Below are 26898 nucleotides of genomic sequence, written 5' to 3'. Positions count from 1 at the left end.
AGCAATACAATCTAGCCATAGCCTAAGTGCTTGTTCAAGCAATTAGACTTTGAGTGGCAGTCAGCCTGAGTAAGGACAAGGTAACCCCTGGACACAGATTTCAAGATTTAGCCCGGTGTCTTCAGTGGAAAACAGAGGTTTGCAGAAGCACTCAAAAGGATCTCCAACTCCTTGGGCTCTTACCCCAGGAAGTAATTTTAAAAAAGAATTGTTTTCATCTAATACAAAAAATAGGACCCTAAGATTTTTGTTTCATATTTACAAATGAGCAAACTCATTTTTACAAATGAGCTTCCAAAAATGTGTTCACAAGATTTAAATATGCACCCATAAGACTGCACAATTTGTGGGGAAAATGCATATTGGGACAACTATGGTCTATGAGGACAGATTTCTAAACACTGGGCCCTATTTTTAGATGTACAATTTGCAGGTGCAAGTAGTTGCAACTCTTTGTAGATAGCTCAGGTTAGATTGAACCCACTAATGTCACAATACTAAGTACTTAGGCATTGAAATGATTGATTTATACTATTTTGTAAGTATAGAAACAGAGGACCGGTTAAGGTTGGATTCCAAAGTAAACCCTTAGGCTGTGTCTAGACTGGCATTATTTCCACAAAAGAGTGTCTAGATTGGCATGGATGCTTTTGCGCAAAAAGTGCTTTTGCGCAAAAGCATCTGTGCCCAGTATAGACGCGCTTTTGCGCAAGAAAGCTCCGATGGCCATTTTAGCCACCGGGCTTTCTTGCGCAAAAAATTAAGGTGCCTGTCTACACTGGCTCTCTTGCGCAAGTATTCTTGTGCAAGAGGGCTTATCCCTGAGTGGGAGCGTCAAAGTATTTGCGCAAGAAGCACTGAATTCTTACATTAGAACATCAGTGCTCTTGCACAAATTCAAGCGGCCAGTGTAAACAGCTGGCAAGTTTTTGCACAAAAGCGGCTGCTTTTGAGCAAATCTTGCCAGTATAGACGCGCCCTTTGAGTTCATTGAACAGCACTGCAATTCTCTGAAGCCCTGTGGAGACCTTGATGAAGGATAATTTTTCATATGCCATAAACATCACACAAATGTCTCAAAGGACTGTTGGAATTATGTTCCCAGTGTCAAGAGCCATACCCAAGTGGTGGTGCCAATTACAAAATATGGGTTAGGATTCGGTTAGAGTTCAGAATAAAGTTTGAGTAGGGATGGAGTTCAGGTTTGGGGTTTCAGTTGTGCCAAAGCACACTGAACCATTTTTTAGCACAAAATGATGGAAAGCTGCCAGGATGAAGAGCTCTCATAAGTTCTCTTTTGCCTTGGGTCAAACTATCTGCAGAAATAACAAGTAGTCCTGTGGGACCTCAAAGACTAAAAAAATCATCTGGGCAGAAGCTTCTGTGGGCAAAGACCCACTGTGTCAGATGTATCCATACTTCTATTTAGAATGCATCAGACAAAGTGAATTTTTGCCAATGAAAGACTATGCTCAAATAAATATGAGACTTTTAGGTCACACAGGACTCCTGGTGATTTTTACTAAGGAAGTAGCTTTTCATACGTCAGCAGGAGAGCACTGATCCATGTTTAACTGTGATCTGGTGATACAGACTGGCTGTGTCTAGACTGGCCAATTTTTCTGGAAAATCAGCCGCTTTTCCAGAAAAACTTGCCAGCTGTCTACACTGGCCGCTTGTATTTCCACAAAAGCACTGACGATCTCATGTAAGATTGTCAGTGTTCTTGCAGAAATACTATGCTGCTCCCATTTGGGCAAAAGTCCTTTTGTGCAAAACTTTTGCGCAAAAGGGCCAGTGTAGACAGCTGAGCTTTGTTTTCTGCAAAAAAGCCCCGATCGCGAAAATAGTGATCGGGGATTTTTTGCAGAAAAGCGCATTTAGATTGGCACAGACACTTTTCCGCAAAAAGTGCTTTTTTGCGGAAAAGCGTCCGTGCCAATCTAGATGCTCCGTTCTAAAAATGCTTTTAACGGAAAGCTTTTCCGTTAAAAGCATTTCCGGAAAATCATGCCAGTCTAGATGTAGCCACTATGTTTTAGAACCTTTACTATGAGTTTGTAGTCTGGTATAGCCCCACTGAAAACCACTCCAACTGGAGGTCGAATAAGTCCTATTTGCCTCACACGAGGTGGTATATCTGCAGATGCAAGGGTTGGAACAAGGCACGTGAACCGTTCAAGCCCTATTTTGAGCATCTGAGAGAGTCTTAAGTGGAATTTAAGAGGTGCACAGTTAAGCCTCTGTACTGGGCTCAGTTCCATCAGCATTGACTTCAATAGGACCATGCTCATGAATAAAGCAAGTAGGCTTAGGCTCTGAACTTGTACAACAGTGAACTGAATTTGGACCTTACCAGGACTTGATACAAAAGGAATTTTAACCCAATCTTATGTAATTTTCATCCTGTAGAATTCATAAATAATGTAAAACTCCAGTACAGTTTGAACTATAGTTAGTTTGAAGCTGCCTGGTTACATTTCAGTGAGTGAAACTTAAATATCAGCAAGTCAGCTGCAGGTCAGCACTTGCTCCTCATACAGGAGGAAGAGTTATGTTGTGTAGCTTTAAACAATCCTAATAAACATTTCTGTGAACAAGATGCCACTGTGTTTTCATACTCATGTAAACAAAACAGATGTCTTATAATTCCTTTTCTCCCCACCCCCCGCCCACAAAAAAAAAAAAAAAAAAAAGCACAAACATAAGCAGGGCCAATAAATCATATGGTATTTACAACTAGGACTTGTTGACTAAATCTCATCTGCCATCCTGTAGCTTGGATGGTAGAAGAGCATTGTTGCTTTCATGTGCAATACTGTTCTTTTCACACCCATCAAAAATTTTACCCAGGGCCTTAGGAATACTCATCTATTGATGTATAGGGGGAGTTGGTAAAACTTGAGGCTGTTGAAGTGGTTTTCGAATTCCTGCACGAATAGCCATTGACGCTTGTGTCCCGCGCAGCAGCTCTTTTCTTACGGGAAGACTTGGAATGATCACCATCATTGGGATCAAACACCACGGTGGTGGTGGACTCCATTCTGGAGACAGTGTACATGCTACTTTGCCGGGTGGGATGAAACCTGGCAGCCTTGAGCTCCAGCTCATCATAGCTGGACACCTCGATAAATGGGCACCAACGGAATGCTCTCTTGAAACCAGCCCGGAATCTGAGAAGAAAGATATTTGGTTAAACTGCATAGGCAATATTGGGGGGCCAATGCAGGGTCAAGTGCCCCCGATTTTTGCTCAACTTGACAGAGGGGATATAGATGGGCCCTGTACTTCTTCTATAGCACCTGCCATGGTTCCTATCCCTGGCAAGTGGGGACCAGAAGGGGCAGGACAGAATCACTTATCATGCTGGCTGAGGTTGGCCGCTTTGGGTTGCTGCCTCTGTGCTGTGTGGGGAGGTGGCAGCTGCCTGTCTTTTCTGCTTTCTGAGGGTATGTCTACACTACCCTCCTAATTCGAAGTAGGAGGGTAATGTAGGCATACCGCACTTGCAAATGAAGCCCGGGATTTGAATTTCCCGGGCTTCATTTGCATGAAGCCGGCCGGCGCCATTTTTAAATGCCGGCAGTTCGAACCCTGTGCCGCGCGGCTACACGCGGCACGGAGTAGCTAGTTCGGATTAGGCTGCCTAATCCAAACTAGCTGTACTCCTCGTGGAATGAGGAGTACAGCTAGTTCGGATTAGGCAGCCTAATCTGAACTAGCTACTCCGTGCCGCACGGCTACACGGTTCGAACTGCCGGCATTTAAAAATGGCGCCGGCCGGCTTCATTCAAATGAAGCCCGGGAAATTCAAATCCCGGGCTTCATTTGCAAGTGCGGTATGCCTACATTACCCTCCTACTTCGAATTAGGAGGGTAGTGTAGACATACCCTTACTGAATTCAGCATGTTTCTGGCTTGCGGGGCCCCTGTCCCAGACAGTATGGCCTGGATGAGTAATAGAAGGGTTAGTCTGTCTCCTTAACCAAGTTCTCTCTCAAGCTCTTGATGGCTTCAGTTCAGTAATACTAATGGAAAAACTGAAAAATGATCTGATATGTAAAATTAAGGGCAATATCATCTGTGAAGAGGTGTAAAGATACCTATTCTGAATCATACCAATCTAGACCACGATCCTGCAATCTGATGTAGGCAAGGTGACTCATGCCTGTAAAAAGCCCCTTAAATAATTGCGGCCTGATTTTTTTTCACCCATAAATCCCAGTTACATCAATTGCAAATGCAGCCCCCTTGAAAATAAGAACCTAGGAGTAGGTGTGACTTTATCTTCAGCATCTCCAACTGCATATGAGTACCGAGTAATAATGCTATGAACATTTTATCATCCAATTGAGACTGCAATGTATAATAGAAATATTATGATGTATGTGATTTATAATACTACAATAAAAGCTTTATTTTAAATTGCATCCCAATCCCCTATTGTGTAAAGTCAGCTGTCTTTGGAATACTGATTAGTAAGCATACTGTATAGATTTCACATACTCCAGTAACAAAGCACCTTAACTTATATTTGGTGCATTTTAAACAATTAGGGCCTTGTTCTGCAAGCCCTGACAAGTGGCACATCCATTCATTTTTATTAAATGTTCTGCATGTGTTACTTGACAGGAGGAGGGCTAAATTTTGCTCTTACATTTGTCAATGTCACAGGTATTCATTGGAAGAATTACATTAGCATTGAACAGAAACCTGATGAAGGACTTTCACCTCACATGGTACATATTTTTTCTCTTGTTGAGAATCTTTACTATTGAAATAAAATTTCCTTTGCCACTTTCACAGTCAAATCATATATATTCTGGCTAAGCTCACACATACCCAACAGTTTCATAATTCTCACTTACCTCTTATTAAGGCAGCAGTAGATAATGGGATTGTACATTGTGGAGCTCATGGCCAGCCAAAAGCTGCCTAGGTAAATTTGCTGAATGTATTTCCACCGATTTAAGTGTTGGTAGATCCCTGTAACTATGAAGTAAATGTGGTAGGGCAGCCAGCAAATTGCAAATGTCAATACAACGACAATCATCATTTTTACAACCTGAAAGAAGGGAGTAACAAAGCCATTTTATAATATGTTATATTGTTTTGTACTTAGCACAAAGATGTCCCCCTCACAATACTATTGCAGTTAGCACCAATTGGACCTCTTCTTGATCGTCTCCCTATTAAAGTTAGTCAGGCTGAAGTAAGGCTGCACCTTTTTTAAACAGCATTTTTGTTTTTAATCTGAATTTCTTTCATTTCCATTTTTCTCTGGAGAACAGCATCCTCCTCTCTAACAGTATGAGAGACTTTTATAGCATTATCCACATTGAATTTTGTATAAAAAATGGACACAGCATCTGAAGCTTCAACTTTTTCCATATTATCATTTTTCTAGCTCTTTAGCCATAGGGATAAGGTTATCATATTTTCCATGTGGTCACCCCTGCATGGCCTTTATTGCCCCAAAGTCTGTTGTAGAGAAGAGACTCTTTACTAGCTGCTTAACAGCTATATACCCTAAGTCCTCGATGGTAAATGGAAGTTGAGTAAGCAGTGGTGAGCCGGGAAGGCCCACCAGCAGCAATCTCCATTTTTAATGTAGTTTCAGCTGGTGTGTATTTTCATCATCCATCATCAACTTCGTTGTCATTGTCATTGTCATCATCTTCCTTGGTTTTGTGGGGCATTACACCCCCCAAATCACAACAAAAGATAAATGAAGAGAAGCTTTGGTGAGAGTCATGCACGACAGAGGAAGAAAGTATTCAAGTATTTCTAGCTGCCGCCTTATCCTCTTCAGCTACAGAAATTACTAATCAAGTCATTCTCAACACAAAATTTCAGAAATGAGCATGATAGATAACATTTTGTGGATGTAAAATGAAAACTAGCCTGATTAGGCTTACACTGTAAGTCTTTGGCTGTGTGTGTGAGTGTGTGTGTATGTATATACTGCAAGTAGACCTGGTATTGTCACCTATAAGATTGCCTATCACTTCTAATTATAAAGACCCTGTTTCAAGCAGCTTCAATTTTGCCAAGCTTTAAGCACTGAAGTAAAAATTTTCCACATTAAGTCTCTCTTTTATGAAGACTTTTTTGAAAGTTTCAGCTAAGCGTGTTGAACCTTAATCTGCCCCCCAGTACATATGCATGATGGTATAGTCTTTAATTACATGAATATATGGTCATGTTTTCTACATTCGGATTACTTTTCATTATATTTTTGCTACAAGATTCACCAGGCTACTTACTATCTGGAACAGTTGCAAAAAAAGACTTTAGAAGTTCAGACCACTTATTACAAATAATAAACAGTGACAGCTGCTTGCACAAAATATGCATTTGTTTATGTGTATCACATAATGTTCAAATTAACAGTACTTTGCATCCATAAATATCTGTTTGCGCCATTTGCTTGGGAGGTGTGTGTGTGTGTGCCTGTGTGTGTATGAAACCATTTCCTGCATATGGATCTCAGCCTCTACTTTTTAAAATATATAGTACCACTTTGTGATTTTTTTCATGAGTATAATTTGTCAGGTAAAAGTGTTGCATACATCTTGAAACAAGGCCGGAAATACCGTGTTGAAACAAATTATGGTTTGCACTGTGTTATATTTTACTCTTTTGGATATATCTGTCAGGTATTCATCTGTGATTAATTATAGTCTTAGGACTAATTTATACTGCTGGAAGACTTGGTGCATACGTTCACCACATTTTAGCATTTAATTCAGAAGGGCCTCTGCATGGTCTCGAGATTTGCATCCACTTTTTCGTGCCTGCATGGATCTGTGAGTTCAAATGATAATTAAAGAAATATCTTATAGCACTTAGATGTCTAATTATTTGCAACCGAAATGAGTCAGCTAAACATCTGATACAACAAATATTTTCATAAACTGCCCATAACATTACCACTGAAATTGTTTACCAGTAGGAAAAAATAAGTAGAAAATGGGAGGCTGCTAATGAAAGTCAGACTCCAATTCCTTACCATCTAAACAGTCAACTCAGTATGTATGTATGCAAACAATCCATCTACACAGTTCTCAAGAAACTGAAGGAGAAGAGCTTTTCAATAATGTATGTGGTTTGAAACTGGCTTCACACTGTGATTTTCATACCCTGGAGCTCCAGGAATTGCTAGGACAGTGATATTACAGGTTACCAATTCTGGCATCACTAAAATGTGTTAGCTTCACAATTGCCTGAGAAAGTAGCCTTTCTGTTTCTAACACCTAAACTGTTACAAAAGCAGGTTAATGTGTAAATACTTAAAGGACAAATCAAGGCTTGCTACATGAGTTGCCCATTTAGAAGATCATCTGAAGGTCGTCTGAAAAAACACAAACAAACTAGTGAAGGCAGAATTATCTCAAAAATCTGTTGCTACCTTTTCCTTGAATTCAGTGTCAGAGAATTTTGTGCGGAAGAAATGTATTGAAGTAAATTGCTTAGATGGCTGTACTGGACTTGTACAAATCTGCCTGGTTTGGATAGCTAGCATTCTTTCTATTTAGTCTGCAGTGGTGAAGCTATGCTCCACTGGTAAGTCAGGCAAGGAAACACATCACAGGTGTGATTGTATGGAGCCTTCTTGCTGTAATGATTCCAGGTGCGCAAAATATTCTTAATAAAATACTAAAGTACTTGAAAATGATAAGATCTGATATTCCTCGCACAACAGAGTCTATCAGGAGTAGTTTCTCTAAAGTAAATGGGCGTGTATGTTGATTATGGTCTATAGGAGATGTCCCCTGGCGTTTGAGATTTTGCTAGGAACTTGTAAAGGAAGAATTTTAAGAGAGAAAAAAGAAATTGCACCTATGTCACAATTCTCAATTTTCCAAGGAAAAAAAATTACTTTCAAATTTGAGCATATATTTTGCATTTACTTGCATAATTACAATGTGAAAACCAGGTATTTCATTGGCCATTGGGTTCAAGTGAAAATCGGGGAGTAGGAGGTGATCAAAGATTGCATGAAATGAAAGCAAGACAAAGTTTATACTCAGAGGTCTGTAAAATTGAGGGAGGTTATAATTCACCTGCAAACATACTCCTATCTCCTCCTGGTGAAACATCATCACATCAGTATTGGGAAAGGCAAGAGTATCTGGATCCCATGCCACGGGGGGGGGGGGGGGTGTTAAGCATTGAGAACAAGGGTGCATGTGCAGAAATCGAGGGGAGAAAAGATCAAAGGGAGTTGAAACAGAGGGAAGGGGAATATGGCTATATGAGGACAGGAGGGAAAAGTATTGGGGAAATGGAGAGGAAAGCCAGTTTGGAAAGGAGCAGGAAGAGGATTGTAGTGAAAAGCCAAAGTGAAACATTTATCAGAAAATATAGGCTGCATTCAAGTAACTGTATGAACAAGATTTGCTTGCTTTTCAAACCCTCTCCTTTTGCATTCATGGCAATCTCCCATTAATTAATGACACAACAAAGGGGAATAAAAGCAGCTCTGAGCAAAACATGCATATTAAAAAGATAGAATGAGTGAAACATTGTATTGACAGGACTGCAGGTGCTCAGACTCGGACTGCATATGTCGTGATTTGAATAGCAACGTTAGATTCGCTTCATTCAGTGCTGACTGTATATATAAAAACCTAAATGTAATCTGCTCTAAATCATTGTGCGAAGCCATTCAGTCCCCAGGTTCAATCCAAACATTGTTAGATGTGTTTCTCTCCTTGACAGTGGCTGGTAGTTCATGAACAGGCTTTGCATTTATCATGGTTTGTAATGCCTCTTAGTTTGACTCAGGTTTAACAAAAAGTTCTGAAAAGATTAAACACTCGCATTAGCTCCAGCAAGGAGTTATGCTGGAGCACAACAAGGAGAGTGAAACAGTACTTGTACCTACTTTTCTCCAGGCTCCAGTTTACACCTACATTAGAAATTTTGGTTGAAAAAAAAAATCCCTTATGGTGCTACTGTTCTTTCAGCTCCAGAGGAGAGGAAAACATCTTACTAATGTTGTGCTAATTATACAGAATATATCTGGCAATACAGAATTCAGTTTATTTTCTTTCTTTTTAATATGTATTAAATATGTATTTTGCACTTTTAAAAAAATGTTGCAATTTTTGGCTGCTTTTTTCCCTTTGTTCCATGTATTATATGCCACATTTTGTTATATTAGGGGGGGATCTTGCAGATCCTCGATCAGGAGAGTAACCTTACTCATGGAAAGAGTCTTGTTGGATTACTCTAAAGCAGGGATGGGGCCCTGAGGCCCAGGGTCCCAATGTGGCCCCCAGCTTGCCTGGATTTGGCCATCAGGGCTCATTAGGGAGCCTCATTAGGGTGCTCCAGACCCACCTCAACTTCACTGCAGGGCTGGAGCACACAAAATCTACTAGGCTGTCCCCCCCAGGCTTTGGTGTGTGAGGGGAATATGAGGAGAGTCTTTCTCCTTCTCAGGTGGGGGTCATGTCAATGAGGAGGGTTTTTTTTTTTTTTGGCTTCTCACTAGTGTGCAGCCCCCAACTGATTTTTCTGTGGGTCAGCAGCCACCAAGACAAAAAAGGTTCCCTGCTCCGGCTCTGAGTACAGCCTTACAGTACTGGCCCTGAGATTGATGAATCAAATTAGGATTTTATTTAAGGGCAATCCTGGATTATTTATGCAGATGTCTCACCCAGATAGAGGACTATTTAAAAATGAGTTAAACTGTGTACTTTGCAGGCTTGCTTGTTTGCTTCGTAAGTCATTTTGCTCGCACAAATTGCAATTTCTCATTAATCACCAGTGTGCAAAAGAAAGAGTCAGCTGAAAGGAAAGAGCAGGGAATATTAAAAAGCACAAGGCATGCTTCTCTAGCATGAGTAAAGGTTGCTTATCTTCTTCCTTGTGAAATATTTGTTGCTATTTTAAAAATTAATAGGAACTAAAGTGTTTCACTACATTCACAAAGAAGATCAATAATGTTTGGTTTGTTGTAGTGTTGTTGTTGTTTTATTTTACACACATGGGAAAGGTTATCCCAGGAATAGCTAAACAGATTGGCCTGACTGATTCATATATAACCCTGACTTTGGCATACCACGAATGGGAGTCACTCACCAAATTGCATGGCAGCATTTTATTGCCTTTCTATAGCAAACCTTTTCCTGTTGTTTCTACCAGATGAATAAGACTGGATTCTTAACTCAGTTGCACCAGACTGAGTAACTTTATCAACTTCAGTGGCATTACAAAGATGTAATTTAAGAACCAGACTAATATTTCTGTAAGTATGTCTTCGTTTATCAGTTCATGGGTTGTTTAGCTATGTTAAAGTAATGAAATTTGCAATATGTATCTTAAGGCTTGTAAATAAGTGGATGTTTTAAAGTAAAAATAAGTCAAGCGTTTCTTCGCTTTTAATTTTTACCTTGTCATAGCAATATATTAGAACCTTTGCATTGTTACTGATGGGATTTTTGTCTCCACGATTTTCTGAAAGATTAATCCTGTGTCATTTAAGTCATTAAGAGACTTTACATTTCAAACATCCTTTTTTTGTTTGTTTCATCTTTTCACTTAACCCAGAAGGAAAATTTGATTGTTGAAATAGCACATCTTCCCAATCTGATAAAATGTATTATTAGTGAGACTTCTTATACCCATAGATGGTTAAAAGCAATGGTCCCCAACGTTTTGGGGCTGCCGGGCACCTGGGGGCGTGGCCGCTTACGCGCTGCGCGTACGGGGGCGGGACCACTCACAGGCCGCGTGACTGGAGGCAGGACCAAGCATGCGCCACACGCCCGGGGCCGGCACCGGCATGTGCCGTGACCCCGGGCAGGGGCTGCCCAGGTGCCGCGCACCCAAGGCCGAGGCCAGGGCCGGCACCAGCACGCACGGCACACCCGGGGCCGGGGCTGGGGCCGGGGCCGGGGCCGGCCATGCACCTGGGGCTGGCACCTGCCGCACACCCGGGGGCGGGGCCAGCCCAGATTGTTCTGCGGGCACACATAAATGGCCCGGTGGGCACTATGGCGCCCGCGGGCACCGGGTTGGGGACCACTGGTTAAAAGGAACCCCTATGTTACAAAGTAACAAGACTTTTGTCTTTTGGTGATGAAAACAAAAATGTATGGATCACTTGATGTGTTTCTGTTCTATTTATTCCTTCTGGAGCACCTGGCTTTCGCCACTGTCGGACTTTTGGTCTAGTCCAGTATGGCCATTCTTATGTTCTTATGCATGCTTCCTAAATCAAAGAATCATGGTACTTTAGATGGAAAACATTTATTTGATCAGGGGTCGACAATAATTTTGTATAGGGGGACCACTCCAAGGATTTGTCAAGTACTGCACCCCTTCATGATATTAATGGAGGAAGTGTGGGGTCTGTGATGGAGGTTGGATGTAGAAGGGAGTTTGGGGTAAGGGGTTGGAGTGCCGGAAGGGGTCTGGGATTTGGAAGGGAGTTTGAATGAAGGAGGGGGTTGTGATCTGGGACAGAAGACTGGAGTGCAGAAGGGGGTAAAGAGTCTGGGAGGGATATGGGGTGAGGAGAGGATTCTGACCTGGAGAAGGGATGTAGGAGATGGTGCAAGGTCTGGCAAGGGGTATGAGTGCAGAGAGGATTCTGAGCTAGGTCTGGGAGGAGATTGTGAGCTGGGGTAAGAGTGATGGAATGGGTACAGACATTTGGGTTGTGACCGATGGTAGAGGATTGGTGTGCACGGTCTGGGAGGGGTGTGTGACTAGAGCCAGGGATATAGGAGGGGGTGCAGGATATTGGGGTACAGGGTCTGGGAGAGGGTAGGTGTGCAGGAGGAGGGCAGAGGATTGGGGGGAAAGGGGGTGGGGTATGCCGAGAGTATGTAAATATTAAAGGGAAAACCAAATAGGCTAAACTGGTAATCTATTAGGGTATGTCTACACTACCCCCCTAGTTCGAACTAGGGGGCTAATGTATGCACCTCGTTCCACGAGGCGTACAGATAGTTCGGATTAGAAGCCTAATCCGAACTATCTAGTCCGTGCCGCGTGTAGCCGCGCGGCACGGGGTTCGCACTAGCCGGCTTTTAAAAATGGCGGCGCCGGCTTTATGTTAATGAAGCCCGGGAAATTCAAATCCCGGGCTTCATTAGCAAGTTCGGTATGCATACATTACCCCCCTAGTTCGAACTAGGGGGGTAGTGTAGACATACCCTAAGCACCTAAAAATTGGATAGTTAAAAGAAGCAGATAAGGATCATAGGGTAGCAATTAGAGAGGAAGAGTGAGTACTAACACAAGAATCTACACAGACAAAGAGCTGTTGGCACCTTCATTGTTTGTTTGGTTGATAATGTCCCAGCCATCCATTATCTCGATTGAGGCCATACGTGTGAGAATTAAATTTATGAATTAATTGTAATTCTAACCTTTCTCTGTGTATTTGGATTGTATATTTGGTCTGTAACAAGATAGTCACTTGGAGATCTTTTAAAGTGTGACCAGGTAGATTAAAGTGTCCCCAACAGGTTTCTGTATGTTCCCTTTACGGATATCTGATTTGTGTCCATTGATAACATAAGAACATAAGAACATAAGAACGGCCGTACTGGGTCAGACCAAAGGTCCATCTAGCCCAGTATCCTGTCTACCGACAGTGGCCAACACCAGGTACCCCAGAGAGGGTTGACCGAAGACAATGATAAAGTGATTTGTCTCCTGCCATCCCTCTCCAGCCTCTGACAAACAGAGGCCAAGGACACCATTTTATCCCCTGGCTAATAGCCTTTTATGGACCTAACCTCCATGAATTTATCCAGCTTCTCTTTAAACTCTATTATAGTCCTAGCCTTCATCGCCTCCTCTGGTAAGGAGTTCCACAGGTTGACAACACGCTGTGTGAAGAACTTCCTTTTATTAGTTTTAAACCTGCTACCCATTAATTTCATTTTGTGTCCTCTAGTTCTTCTATTATGGGAACTAATAAATAACTTTTCTTTATCAGCCCTCTCCACACCACTCATGATTTTATAGACCTCTATCATATCCCCCCTCAGTCTCCTCTTTTCTAAACAGAAAAGTCCCAGTCTCTTTAGCCTCTCCTCATATGGGACCCGTTCCAAACCCCTAATCATTTTAGTTGCCCTTTTCTGAACCCTTTCCAAGGCCAAAATATCTTTTTTGAGGTGAGGAGACCACATCTGTACACAGTATTCAAGATGTGGGCATACGATAGTTTTATACAGGGGCAGTAAGATGTTCTGGGTCTTATTTTCTATCCCTTTTGTAATAATTCCTAGCATCCTATTTGCCTTTTTGACCGCCGCTGCACACTGTGTGGAAGTTTTCAGAGAACTGTCCACGATAACTCCAAGATCTCTTTCCTGATTTGTCGTAGCCAAATTAGCCCCCATCATACTGTACGAATAGTTGGGGTTATTTTTCCCGATGTGCATTAATTTACACTTATCCACATTAAATTTCATTTGCCATTTTGTTGCCCAATCACTCAGTTTGGTGAGATCTTCTTGGAGTCCCTCACAGTCTGCTTCTGTCTTGACTATCCTAAACAGTTTGGTATCATCTGCAAACTTTACTACGTCACTGCTTACCCCTTTCTCCAGATCATTTATGAATAAGTTGAAAAGGATTGGTCCCAGGACTGACCCTTGGGGTACACCACTAGTTACCCCTCTCCAATCTGAAAATTTACCATTTATTCCTACCCTTTGTTTCCTGTCTTTTAGCCAGTTCTCAATCCAAGAAAGGACCTTCCCTCTTATCCCATGGCCATGTAATTTACACAAGAGCCTTTGGTGAGGGACCTTGTCAAAGGCTTTCTGAAAATCCAAGTATACTATATCTACTGGATCCCCCTTGTCCGCATGTTTGTTAACCCCTTCAAAGAACTCTAATAGATTAGTAAGACAGGATTTCCCTTTACAGAAACCATGTTGACTTTTGTCCAACAAATTATGTTCTTCTACATGCTTCACAATTTTATTCTTTACTATTGTTTCGACTAATTTGCCCGGTACTGAAGTTAGACTTACCGGTCTGTAATTGCCAGGATCGCCTCTAGAGCCCTTTTTAAATATTGGTGTCACGTTGCCTGCCTTCCAGTCATTAGGTACGGAAGCCGATTTAAAGGATAGGTTACAAACCACAGATAATAGCTCAGCAATTTCCCTTTAAGTTCTTTTAGAACCCTTGGATGAATACGTGGGCAGAGTTGGCACCGCAGCTGATTGCCGGGCTAGATTCCTGGATGTTTATGATGTGGTTGCATAGCATGGTTACTGAAAAGAATTCATTTCAGGTTGGGGGGTATCTGTAAGTGAGAATAGGCTTTTCCCAAGGCCACTGAGAGTGAGGGATCATTTTTCAAGATAGGTTGAAGATTGTGTATAATGTGTTGGAGGGGTTTGAGTTGTGGACTGTAGGTAATAACAAGTGGAATTCTGTTATTTTCTCTTTTGGGTCTGTCTTGAAGTAGTTCATGTCTGTCTCATGATCTCATTCTTTTGGTCATATGCTTTGGGCCCATCAGTCATGTGAAAATTCAAACTAAGTTTAAAATTCACACTCAGAGCTAGCATGGGCCTATATTCCTAAAAATCCTAGTGATTTTGTTAACATTTTAGTTTATATCAAGAATGTTTTCGTGATAATAGCAATGTACACGGGATCAGAACAGTAAAGAATCACAAGGTTTGAAAGCACCGATATTCTTTCAATCAGGTTAGACAGGTGCCAATTTCAGCACTTCATAAATTGTTTTGTTCTTCAGATTTATAAGCCACTTTCTGGCAGCTTTTAAAAATATCTACCTTGGCAAGCCAGTTGAATAATGCAAAAATAAAAGTTCCTGATGATTTTTTTTATTTAAATAGGAACTTAAAGAAAAATCTCAATGTAGACTGGTTTTACCATCACACTTCTGTTTCTGAGCTTCATAAATTTGCAATAATCTCCTACAGACTGTGGTGTTCTTTACAAAATTAAAGTTAATCTGACATTTTCAGAAAGAGATTTGGCTCTTGGCATTGTTATACTGCCCTTCACTGATGTTGCCTGTTCCTCTGTGGTGATATCTCTGAGCTTTGCCAAAAGAAAATTATCCAGTTTCTTTATGTAATTATGTCAAGCAGAAAATGCACATAGAATTTTCTCCAGTCTTAATAATTTGCTGTTGGATTTTGCTTAAATGCCACAAACTTGGATTAACCCACAGTATAAAGAGGGGAAAGGGGGAGCTCCATATGGGCTTTCTTGTGTGGCATGGAGTAAGAAAACGACAGAAGGAATAAAAAACTAGAGATGTCAAATGTTTATTAGGAAATCTAGTCTCTCTCCTGCCAGTGCAGGATTGTAGTACAGTAAAACTCCATTAGTCCGGCATCCAGTGCTCCGGGACTCCTGATGGTCCGGCACCATCAGGAACCTGGAAGTGCTGGGGCAGCCGGACAGGATTTCCCCATTCAGCTGCTGCTGAAACTGATCAGCAGCTGAATGGGGAAGCTGGGAGCAGAGCAGCTGGGGTGCTGCCAGGTTGGTCTCGTAGCGCTGCCCCTTGGGCTTCCTGGAATCAGCCGCTGATCTGTTTCAGCAGCGGCTGAATCGGGGACCCCTGGGGCAGAGCAGCTGGGGTCCTGCCGGGTTGGTCCCGCAGCACCGTCCTTTGGCGCTGTGGGACCAACCCGGCAGCACCCCAGCTGTTCTATTGCAGGCATCCCCGATTCAGCTGCTGCTGAAACTGACCAGCAGCGGCTGAATCAGGGATGCCTGGGGCAGAGCCAGACTATCGCAAGGGGGGGCTATGAGAGGTCTGGGGTGGCATCCCCTCCCACCCCACTCCAGACCCCTCCTAGCCCCCCTTCTGATAGTCCGGCATATCTGATAATCCGGCACCTCCTGGGTCCTAAAGATGCCGGATTATCGGAAGTTTACTGTATATTCAACTTTTCTCCTGTTTTAAATGGCTTAAGTGGGAATTGTGTAATACTTAACTGAAGTGGCTGCTTCTTGATTTAATTCCATTAGACTTGCCTACCTTTTTAAATTAAGGATTGAAAAATTATCTTTCTACCACTACATTTCATATTCAACCCCTGATTATGGGCCACATGAGTTTCTGAGAGTCAATGAGGGTACATGGGGTGAATGTAGGATTATGTCTTCCTTCAAGTACTTGAAATAGAAAGTTCAACAGATAACTGGAAGCAAGAGGCCAAAACATTCTTCTGCATTACCAAAGAGAAAATCACTTTTACCCAGTTCACAGAATTCACACTTGCTATTTCACAGATGGCAAAAGGTTACTGTTCCTGGGGGGAGGGAGAAGTTACACTTGAATTGGTATTTCACTCCATGTCTGAAATGAAATAAAAAATAATTGGAGCAATGGAAGAGATACAGAGGCTTTTGGTGTAGCCATTTTGGAGCAGAGTGCAGGATTCATGACCTGGAAGGTGGACTTAATTCAGCAAAATTGCAGAGATTTGGAAAATTAAGGACCTCTAGGAAGAGGGCACCTCCTCATTGTTATGAGTTGCCAAAGAAAACAGAGGGAGAAGATCTTACAGTCATTATCTAATCATACCCAAGTACCAAGTTTTGAATGGCTCAGCACCTGTGTCAATTTTTTCCCATGCACCCATTAGGCATAGTTCATAATTTTGCTACTAGGACAGGGTGAGAACTAAAGGGTGAACTCTAGCATTGCTGATAGTGCTTATCAGCTCCGAGGGCTCACGTGTAAGGGATATCTATACTGCAATCACAGCTCCTGTAGACAGGCCAAATCTAGAGTTAATCGAGCTAGAGTAGTGACACTGTAACAACATGGGTTTCAGCTAGCCACTTGAGAGGCTTATACAGGCCACACAAGTCTGTGCGGCCTCACTACTTCAGTACCTGAGCCAGCTAGATTAAAGCTAGCTTGGGTGTGTCTATGTGACCTGCAGTCCCCTTACTAATCCCTGGCAAAACAACACAGCAAGAGGGGAGAAAACAGCTTATTCACTGTTCAGTTGACTCCCACAGCATCTACTGTAGGCTCATAATACCCTCTCTTGCCAGCACAATGGAGCTTTAATTCCTGTAATTCTGCACAGCTCTAAAAGCCATAATTTAGGTCTATACTGATTAAAATGACTTTGATAACACTGTGAGGGTTCCTCCCTCGCCTTGCTTTATGAAAATTGGTTTGTGAATATAGATGTGCATAGCTTAGAGATGCTTTGGACAAAATACCTCATGTAACTTTTATCGAATGTAATGTTACAGTCTGCAGGATCTGTATATCCTCTCTTGGTACATGTATCATTCTTGTATGTGAAGTTGAAAATATGAAGTGTGAGTCTGCTTATAGTTTGAAAACGTGCTAATGGGAGTCATTACTGGTGCCCTGGAAGCCTAATGACTGGTGATCAACTCTCCAACTTATTTGTCCTGTACATCCTGCAGGCGGTTGGCCTGGAGAGAGAGGTGATCAGACCACATGATGCTGGAATCTATTTTATACCTGGTATTTTTCCAGGGAAGGGGAGATGTAAAATAATGGATTACTGCCCTGAGGGGGAGTCTATTTAAGCAATGGGAAGGAATCTCCATTTTGTCTTTGGCTGGCCTGGGAAACTGCCTGGCACAACCTAAAAGGATTCAGAGAACTTTTAAAGAGGGCTTTAAAACAATAGTGTTTGCCTCTGACTTGAAGGTTTAAAAGTATCAGAGGTCGTAGAGACTGTCCAGTTTGGTCAATATTTTGGACTTGAAGATTAAGCCTGAAATAAGAGCAGCTCTTTAGGCGAAGAATCTGCATGCAATAAGTTTCTTAGTGAATTAGAATGGTTTTCTTTTAATTTTAATTTAGTAGCTTACTTTGATATATCTGTTTTCATTTGAAACCACTTAAAGACTAAGGTTTGTACTTAATAAGGACACTTTTGCTTACTATCTGGCCCAGTATAAATAATTGTTACTTGAGGGGAGCATCTACTATGCATGTCTCTCTTTGATTGATAAAGGAAGCTTATGTGACAAACTTTTACAGAGAGAAAGATGGATTTATTTGGAGGCCTGGGGCCCATTTGGGGGTCAATTTCCTGGGTGCTAAGCCCTAGAACTGCATCTGCCCAGAACTGAAGTTCTGCGTGTCTATGTTGCTCTGCTAGGTGGTAACCCCAACTCTATGCCTTGTCTGGGGAAGACCCAAAGACTCTGGACCAGCAGGAGGGTAATGGGGAGCCCCAGAGAACAAAGAAGTGAGCATCAGTGGCATGATCAGCACACTAGGGAACAATCCCAAGGGAACATCAGTGACTGCACCCCATCACACACTTTCGTTTGTTTTCTGACTAGTCTCTCTAATATCCTGGGACCAATATGGCTACAAGAACATAGTGACAGTCACATCCTATAGAGCTTGTCAAAGTTTCTGCGCCATAGGAACATATAGGTCCTCTCTTACTCCTAGTGGTCCTTTCTGTTTAGGATAACCTGGAGGGATGTGTGGGGAAGCGTGTACTCCTTGCCACGCTGAGCCTGTTCTGTGGATAAACAGAAGGCTCCAGTTTCCAGATGTGTCAAGTGATATATTTTAGGAGCAGAAAATTCATAATGATATCGAAAGAATCAGCAAGTCTGACTTCATTTACTTCTGCTACAGGAAGGCAATAGTTATAAATAAATTTTAAAATTAACTGACAAAAAGGTCTATAAGGCATGATGGACAGATATATTAGGAGAAGGCAAATGCTGTGTGAAAGCCTATGAAAACGAGAAAGGATAAATCACATTCTTTGCAAAATCAAACAATCATCATAAAATATTTTGGTGTGGGTAATTAATTTTGGTTTCTTTTAACAAATTCTGAAGCAATCATTTCCCATTCTCTCATGTTCCAGTTTTTCCCCAGGGCAATTACTGAATGCAGGAAGAGAAACAATAAAACCCAAACCATGATGCATAACAGTGAGCTGCTTTTAAACTTTATATACAGTATGATGAAAAGGATTTAAGGATTTTTTCAGAGTAGGAACGTTACTGCCTCCTGTCATTGCAGGCTTGGGACCATGTTATCATTCTGGGTAGTAAGATTGTTCATGGAACTTCAATGGAAGTTCAATTTAATGGTATCCAAGAAAATCTGTGTCTTGTTTGTTAGTCTTTTAGGTGCTATTAGACTATTTGTTGTTTTTTTATGTCTTTATATTGTATTTGTGTTTTCCATTCTCACGTATTTTTAATGCCTATGGGTGCCATTTGTTGGGCAAAAATGACATAATTTTTAAAAATAGCGTTACCATCTAGAAAGCGTACTCGTGGTATTTTGGCCCTCAGCCAACAACAACAAGAACAAAAACCTTGTGATGAACATAAAATAAACACAAAGTTCCCTGGCACTGGAAATAGTTCATTGGAGCTGGATCACTCAATTAGGCCACCTTGTTGCACCTGAAGTGTGGGCTATCACCAATCAAATATGAGTCCCAGCTGGTTGTTACAAAGGACAGGAGCACAGAGTAGAGGGGGAAGGGGATGAAGATAGCTGTGGAGAGAGAGAGAGAGCACGTGTAGGAAGTAAGAAAGGATCTCTGAAATACCTCTCTTGGAAGTAAAGTCCTGCGGGGTTAAAAAGTAAGCCCAGAGGAAGAGATAGCCTTGGGATCCTCTCCTGAGTAGCGATGTCTGGCAAGAGGCCAGGAGACAGAGAAGCCCCAGGGAGCCCCTGCCTTGAAAGTAGGGTAAACCCTGAGAGGTTGTGGTGCCTGAGAAGAATACAAGTATACAGTGGGCCTGTGATGGCCTTGTGTGAAAGGCCTATAGATAGGTGAAGGTAGAAAAAAGTCAAATGAAGAAGCAGGATAAGTCTGAATAAACAGACAGTGGCTGTTTACTATAGGTTCCCTGGGCTGGAATCCAGTGGAAAGAGAGGGCTCGGGTTCTCCTACAAGCCTACTGAGAGAGGTAGTGTAGAGACAACAGGGGCAAAAGGACTAGTAAGGAGGGAATTGGATTAAAGACTGGGTGTGAAGCTGTTGGACTCTGTTATCTGGGGGAGTGAGCATAACTGACCTGGATAGATGAATCACAGAAACTTAGAGCTGGAAGGGACCTCAGGAAGACATCAAACTATTCTGAATTTTAATCCTGTTCTCCAAAGTGCTTGCAAGTCCTCCCAGCTGGGTGTTACCTGCAGATTTTATAAACATACTTTCCTCTCCATTACCCAAGTCACTAATGAATAGGGTTGCCAGGTGTCCGGTTTTGAACCGGACAGTCTGGTATTTGAGCTTTCTGTCCAGGAAATAAATTGAGAAAATACTGGACATATAAGTGTCCGGTATTTTCTAATTAAGTTTTATTATTATCACTAGTCAATTAGCCCATCATAAGACGGGATTTTCAGGTCTCTCCTCCATGTCAGTCTTCTCTCCTGAGCCTCCGGTCTCTTGCTCCGTCTCTCTCTCTCTCCTCCTCCTCCTACTGCCTCCCCCTCTCTCTCTTAGCTCTCCTCTGCCTTCTGCCTATCTCTCTCTTTCTCTTCTCCCCCTCCTGCCTCTCACTCTCTCTCTGCTCTCCTCTGTCTCCGTCAGGGATGCATGCTCGTCCAGGCCCCACCCCTGGCCGTGTACGTCACCGTCCTGTCCCCCTTTGCCTCCCGCTGTGGCGCTTGGTTGACTTCTGCACCGCTCAGCCAGGCTTTTGCAGGGGAGCAAGCAAAGCAAGCGGCTGTTTGGGCTCCCCCGTGGTGGCCCGGCTGGGCAGCTCAGAAGTCAGCCGAGCACCAGGGCAGGAGGCGAAGGGAGATGTGAAGGGGGGCGGGGCAGTAACATACATGGCTAGGCCCTACCCCCGGCCGTGTACGTCACCACCCTGCCCCCTTCCCCTCCTGTCATGGCGCTTGGCTGACTTCTGAATCGCTCAGCCTGGCCACCGTGGGGGAGCAAGCATCGCAAGTGGCCATTTGGGCCCCATGCTCCCCATGCAGCTTGGTCCCCCGCGGCGGCCCGGCTGAGTGGCGCAGAAGTCAGCCGAGCACCAAGGTGGGAGGTGAAGAACTTGACTCAGGCAACAGCGCCACCCAGAGGGTACAGCCAGTGCTGCCCAGAGGGAACAGCCAGAATTTCAGGCAACAGCGCCACCCAGAGGGAACAGCCAGCATTTCAGGCAACAGCGCCGCCCAAAGGGAACAGCCAGCATTTCAGGCAACAACGCCGCCCAGAGGGAACAGCCAGCATTTCGGCGTTACAGACTCTCAGACTCTGGGCTACTATATATATCAGTGGTCTCCAACCTTTTTACACCCAAGATCACTTTTTAAATGACAGACCAAGCCAAGATCTACCGCCCCGCCCCTTCCTTGAAGCCCTGCCCTCTCTATTATCCTCCTCTCCATCACCTGCTATCCCCAATCCTTATACTGCTGTTTTAAAAAAAATATTCTTCTGTAGGTAGAGGTTTTTCCAACATTTGGCCTGTCTAGACTGGACCAAATGTCAGGAAAAAAAACCCCTTCTTTTGGAAGCCACCTTATTCCTTGTGGAAAGAGGAATATAGGGGTGACCAAAAGAGTCTGTTTGTTCTTCCACTAAAAAAGTGGAAGAACAAACGCAATCCTGGATTTAGAAGAGTTTTTCTGGGATATCTCCAGAACCCTGAAAAACTCCAGTCTTAGCTGTACACTTGCTGTATTGAGACAGGATGTGTAGTCTCTGGGGTGGGAATGAGGGATTTGGGTGTGGGAAGGGGTGAGAGAAGCAGGCTCTGGGAGGATCTCTAGATGCAGGAGGAGGTGGAGAAGGGGTCACTGGCTTGGGGAGGGGGCTCCAAGCTGGGCAGTGTTAGGATACTAAGCAAGCCACAGGCTTGCAGATGTGAGGGTGCAGGAATTTGGGTTGGGATATCTGAGGGGCTGAGGGCAGGAGGTTCCAGTGTTTGATAGGCTCAGATCTAGGGTCTGGGGAAGGGGGAATGCAGGAATGGTTGTGGCCAGATGGGGGCTTGGCTCCAATTGGAGGTTTGTTGGCAAGGATTCATTTTTAAATAAAATACTATGTTAAACACAAAAAAGTTTCTTCATTGTCTTTATTTATGAGAATGGCGGGGAACCTGCCTTGAGTCAGGGGTCACTGACACATCGAAAAGTCATTTGGGAGCAGGGGACACAGTACTGGGGAGGAGTGCTAGTGGGTTCTGGAGCAGGGAACAGGGTGCCAGTGGGGGCAGGGTGTCAGGACAGGTTTCTGTAGCAGGGGACAGGGTTCTGGGGGGGGGGGGGGACAGGTTTCTGCAGAGGGGAGCAGGGGGACAGGTTTCTGTAGTAGGAGACAGGGTGCCAGAAGGAACTGGTTTCTGCAGGGGGGGCAGGGAGCCGGGGGACAAGTTTCTGCAGGGGGGGGGCAGGTTTCTGCAGTGGCATAGGGGGGCAAGGGAGAGGGAACAGGGGGCCATGAGGGTGGGGGACAAGTTTGGGGCAGAGAAGAGGGAACAACGTTGGGGGCAGGAAGATTCCTACACCAGCCACGGAAGAATACCTCCGACCCGCGCTCCCTCCGGACTGATCGTAGGGCAGCCAGGTTGGAGCGAAGAGAAGCGGCTGCCCGGGCTGCCTATGGTGCTCAGCCAGGGTGCACCAAGCTCCACGTGAGCAGGCGCAGAGGGGAAGCCGCCCAATCTGCTGGAGCACGGTTCAGCTGCGCGTAGCTCCAGCTGTGCTGGAGCAAGCTTCCTGGGCTGAGCGCAGGGCAGCTGGGCGGGAGCGAAGAGATGTGGCTTCCCAGCCAGCTGGGCATAGCACTCAGCCAGGGTGCACCATGCTCCAAGTGGGCTGGCGCAGAGGAGAAGCTGCCTGGCCTGCTGGCTGTGGCTTTCAGCCGGGAGGAGGCTGAATCATGCTCCAGCTAATCGGGCGGCTTCCCCTCTGCGCCTGCCCACGTGGAGCTTGGTGCACCCTGGCTGAGCGCCATGGCCAGCTGGCTGGGAAGCCGCTTCTCTTCGCTCCCACCTGGCTGCCCTGCACTCAGCCCGGGAAGCTTGCTCCAGCACAGCTGGAGCTAGACTCAGCCTCCCTGGGCTGAGCGCAGGGCAGCTGGGCTGGAGGGAAGAGAAGTGGCTGCCCGGCCAGCTGGCCATGGCGCTCAGCTCAAACTCCACGTGGGCAGGCGCAGAGGAGTAGCTGCTGATCAGCTGGATTGCTGGGCAGCCTCTTTCAGCTGAAAGCCACAGTCATCTGGCTGGGGTGTTTCAGCCCTCCCGAACTCCCAGCTCCCACCATTCCTTGCAGCTACTCACCTGTGTTGTTGCTTGGTGAGTAGCTGCTCTTCCAATGAGGAAATCTAATGTAAATGTACTGCACAGGCGTGCAGTTCAGAGAGGGCTCAAGAGCTACTCTTAGAGCCCCTGGGAGCTACCTGTAGCTCGCGATCTACTGGTTGGTGACCACGGATATATATGATGTTATGACATGACTTGTGCATGAGTATTCTCCCTCACTCTCTAGGCCTGTGCTATACTCTACTATGCCGATTCGCTGCTTGGATACAAGCATCAGTACGTAGTTGCGTACTGCCTGGCTGGTAGCGTGAGCGTGTCTACCTGCCAGGGAGTAAGCAACTGCATTGTAGTGCTGAATATTTTCCTTCTATAAACATAAGATTCGCAAAAGTATTGTCCTTTGTCTAGATTTCATCTTTCTTGTATATTGCAGCGCTCTTTTAAGGTAGGGAATATTTTTTCAGCAAAGAACCCGCTGCTCCAAATTTGTTAAAACTGGTTCAATATTCTGTTTCAATTCCTGTGTCAAATGCCGGTGTGGAAAGAATTTTTAGTGTCACGAGTAATCTATGGACAGATGAATGCAACAGATTGAGTGTTGAGTCAGTAAGAAATCAACTTTGTGGGGTTTTTTTTAATATATGTACAGTAGTTTGGCTAGCCTCTTTCATAGATAATGTATGGTAACTAGTGAGGGATACATTATTTTGGTTCATGGATTCTACCATTGCTTTAATAAAAAAAAGCTGAAATTCATCCTTGGATAAAAAGAGCTTACTTACTAAATTGCTTATAGAAGGAATATCCTTTTTAACCGTGCTACTGCAGTGACCTAGAGACACAGGCAAAACTGCGACCAATCTGCACTTGAAATAGCTTGACTACTGTGAATATGCTACATCATTGTCACCTACAATGATGCTATCCCACCAATTTAATTATCTATGCCTCTCTAGTGTAGAAAATGCTGTAAAAGGACAGGTCAAATGACTGAAATTGTTGACTTACTCCATAGCTTTTGTGGTCATCCATCCTTGATACTAATTTCACATACCATAAGTCCAAAATTAATTTTTATTAAGTCCAAAGTTTATTCATCTAGTTTAATTATCCAAGCCACCAGTTCTGCTTGTTTGCATTTAGCAACCCAAGCATTGAAGTTTAATGGTATAATGAATCCCATAATTAATCATGATGGATGTAATAGTTGGCTGCATGAACTGCCATAATAGCTTCCTATTTTAAGATATGTCTCTGTCTACATATCTGAACAAATTCTTTTGTCCACTTCTATGCTATGTAGCTTTTTGTGGTTTCTTGTCATTGAGTATGGAACTGGAAGGAACCTTGAGAGGTCACCAAGTCCAGTCCTATGCACTCTTAGCAAGAACAACCACCATCTGAACCATCCCTGACAGGTGTTTGTGAAACTCCTTTTAAACATCTCCAGTAACGTAGATTCCACAACCTCTGTAGGCAATTTATTCTGGTGGTTAACCACCCTGACAGTTAGGAGGTTTTCCCTGAAGTCCAACCTAAACCACTTTTGCTGCCATTTAAGCCCATTGCTTCTTGTGCTATCATGAGATCTTAAAGAGAATTTGTCTCCCTCTTCCTTGTAACAGTCTTTTAGGTACTTGAAAGCTGTTATCATATCCCCTCTCAGTCTTCTCTTTTCCAGAGTAAACAAAGGCAATTCTTTCAATCTTCCCTCATAGGTTGTACTTTCCGGATCGTCAATCATTTTTGTTGATATTCTCTGGACCTTTTCCAATTTCTTCACGTCTTTACTGAAATGTGGCACCCACAACTGAACAGAGTACTCCAGTTGAGGCCTAATTAGTGCAGAGCAGGGCAGAAGTATTACTCCTTGTGTCTTGTTTACATCACTCTTGCTAATTCACCACAGGATGATGCTTGCTTTTTTTGCAACATTGTTACACTGTTGATTCATGGTTAGCATTTAGTGTGTGGTCCACTATGATCCCCACGTTCCTTTCTGCAGTACTCCTCAGTAGACTGCCATTTCCCATTTTTGTATGTGTGCAACTTATAGCTCCATTCTAAGAGGGGTACTTTGCATTTTTCCTTATTGAATTTTATCCTATTTACTAAAGACCATTTCTCCAGTTTCTCCAGATCATTTTGAAATTGTAACCCTATCCTCCAAAGCACTTGTGATCTCTCCCGCCTTGGTACCATCTGCAAACTTTATAAGTGTACTCTCCAGGCTATCATCTAAACCATTGAAGATACTCAGAACCATCCTGTCCATAGGACAAATCCGGGAGGCTGCCCTAGGCCTTGTGCTTTTGGGGCCCTTGTAGTGGCTGCCCCAATCTTCCTATGGATGAGAGTGACTGGGGGAATTATGGAGCCTGGTGTGGCCTCAGCACAGGTCGCCCCCTCACTCACCACAAGGTCAGTGGGAACTGGAGCAGCCCAGCACCCTGCTCCACTCCACCCCACCACCCTCTCCTGACCAGCTGTGAATGGCTTCTCAGAGGTAGCAGGAAGCAGAGCATCCTGGCCCCATTGCTCTCTACTTCCCCCACCACAGAGAAGTGAGGCACGGGTTCTGCACCCCTTAAGTATGGCCCTGAAGATACTGCACAGTACTAGACTCAGAACTGATCCCGAGGAACTCATTCATTATGTCCTTCCAGCATGACCATGAATCACTAATAACTACTCTCTGCGTATGTCCACACTTCATTTGCAGAATCACGGACTGCAACTATTTCGAAATAACAAACGCTGTGTAGACACGGTTATTTTGAAAGAAACCCCTTCTTTTGAAATAACCCTTACTCCTCAAAAAATGAGGTTTACTGGTTATTTCAAAAGAAGGGATTTCTTTCAAAATAACCGTGTCTACACAGCATTTGTTATTTTGAAATAGTGGTGGGCCGCACTTATGCAAATGAAGCACAGGAAATTCAAATCTGCGCTTCATTTGCAATTTCGCTCAGCTGCGTTTGCATCCCTCTCTCGAAAGAGGGTGCAAGTGTAGACATACCCTCTGGGTATAGTTATCCAACCAGTTAGGTACCCACCTTATAGTAGCTCTATCTAGGTCATATTTCCATAGTTTGTCAATGAGAAGGTTGTGTGAGACTGCATTAAATGCTTTACTGAAGTCTAGGTATACCATATCTACCACTTTCCTCCTTATCCCCAAGGATTGTTACCCTGTCAAAGAAAGCAATCAGGTTGCCTTGTCAGGATTTGTTGTGTCACTTGTTGCCTTAATATCTTCTAGATGCGTGAAAATGGATTCTTTAATTATTTGCTCCATTTACTTTCCTGGTATAGATGTTAAGCTGACTGGCCTGTAGTTTCCTGAGTTGTCCTTATTTCCCTTTTTTATAGAAGGGTGCTATATTTGACTTCCAGTCTTTTAGAATCTCTCTGATATGCCATGCCTTTTCAAAGATAATAGCTAATGGCTCATTTATCTCCTCAGTCAGCTCCTTTACTATTCTGGGATACATTTAATAAAGCCCTGGTGAGTAGGGATGTAATAGTGTAGTCAATTAACTGATTAATCTATACTCAAAAGCTTATTGGTTAATGCTATAGACTACACACATTTCCCTCCCCCCTCTTGCCAGAAAATTTTTTAGCAGGCTGGCCAGCAGCCTGGCTCAGTCTCGGCTT

At 43.6% G+C, this 26898-nt stretch overlaps 1 protein-coding gene across 2 annotated transcripts in view; it reads right to left on the bottom strand.

Annotated features, from left to right (window-relative positions):
- Positions 1 to 2857: 2857 nt before the first annotated feature.
- TACR3 (tachykinin receptor 3) overlaps positions 2858 to 26898 on the bottom strand; it is a 68247-nt gene continuing 44206 nt past the window's right edge. The window contains exons 4-5 of one of the 2 annotated variants that reach the window (XM_006133164.4): positions 4869 to 5065; positions 2858 to 3173 (exon numbers count right to left, since the gene is read on the bottom strand). In XM_006133164.4, coding sequence (XP_006133226.1) covers positions 2858 to 3173; positions 4869 to 5065 — 513 coding nt within the window. Of the gene's footprint in view, positions 3174 to 4864; positions 5066 to 26898 lie in introns of those variants that run through there. The other variant, XM_075929681.1, reaches the window with a different exon arrangement.

Source organism: Pelodiscus sinensis, chromosome 4 (assembly GCF_052426305.1).
Source record: "Pelodiscus sinensis isolate ZL-2025 chromosome 4, ASM5242630v1, whole genome shotgun sequence".
Lineage (NCBI taxonomy): Eukaryota > Metazoa > Chordata > Testudines > Trionychidae > Pelodiscus > Pelodiscus sinensis.
This window is presented reverse-complemented; position numbering and strand designations above follow the sequence as displayed.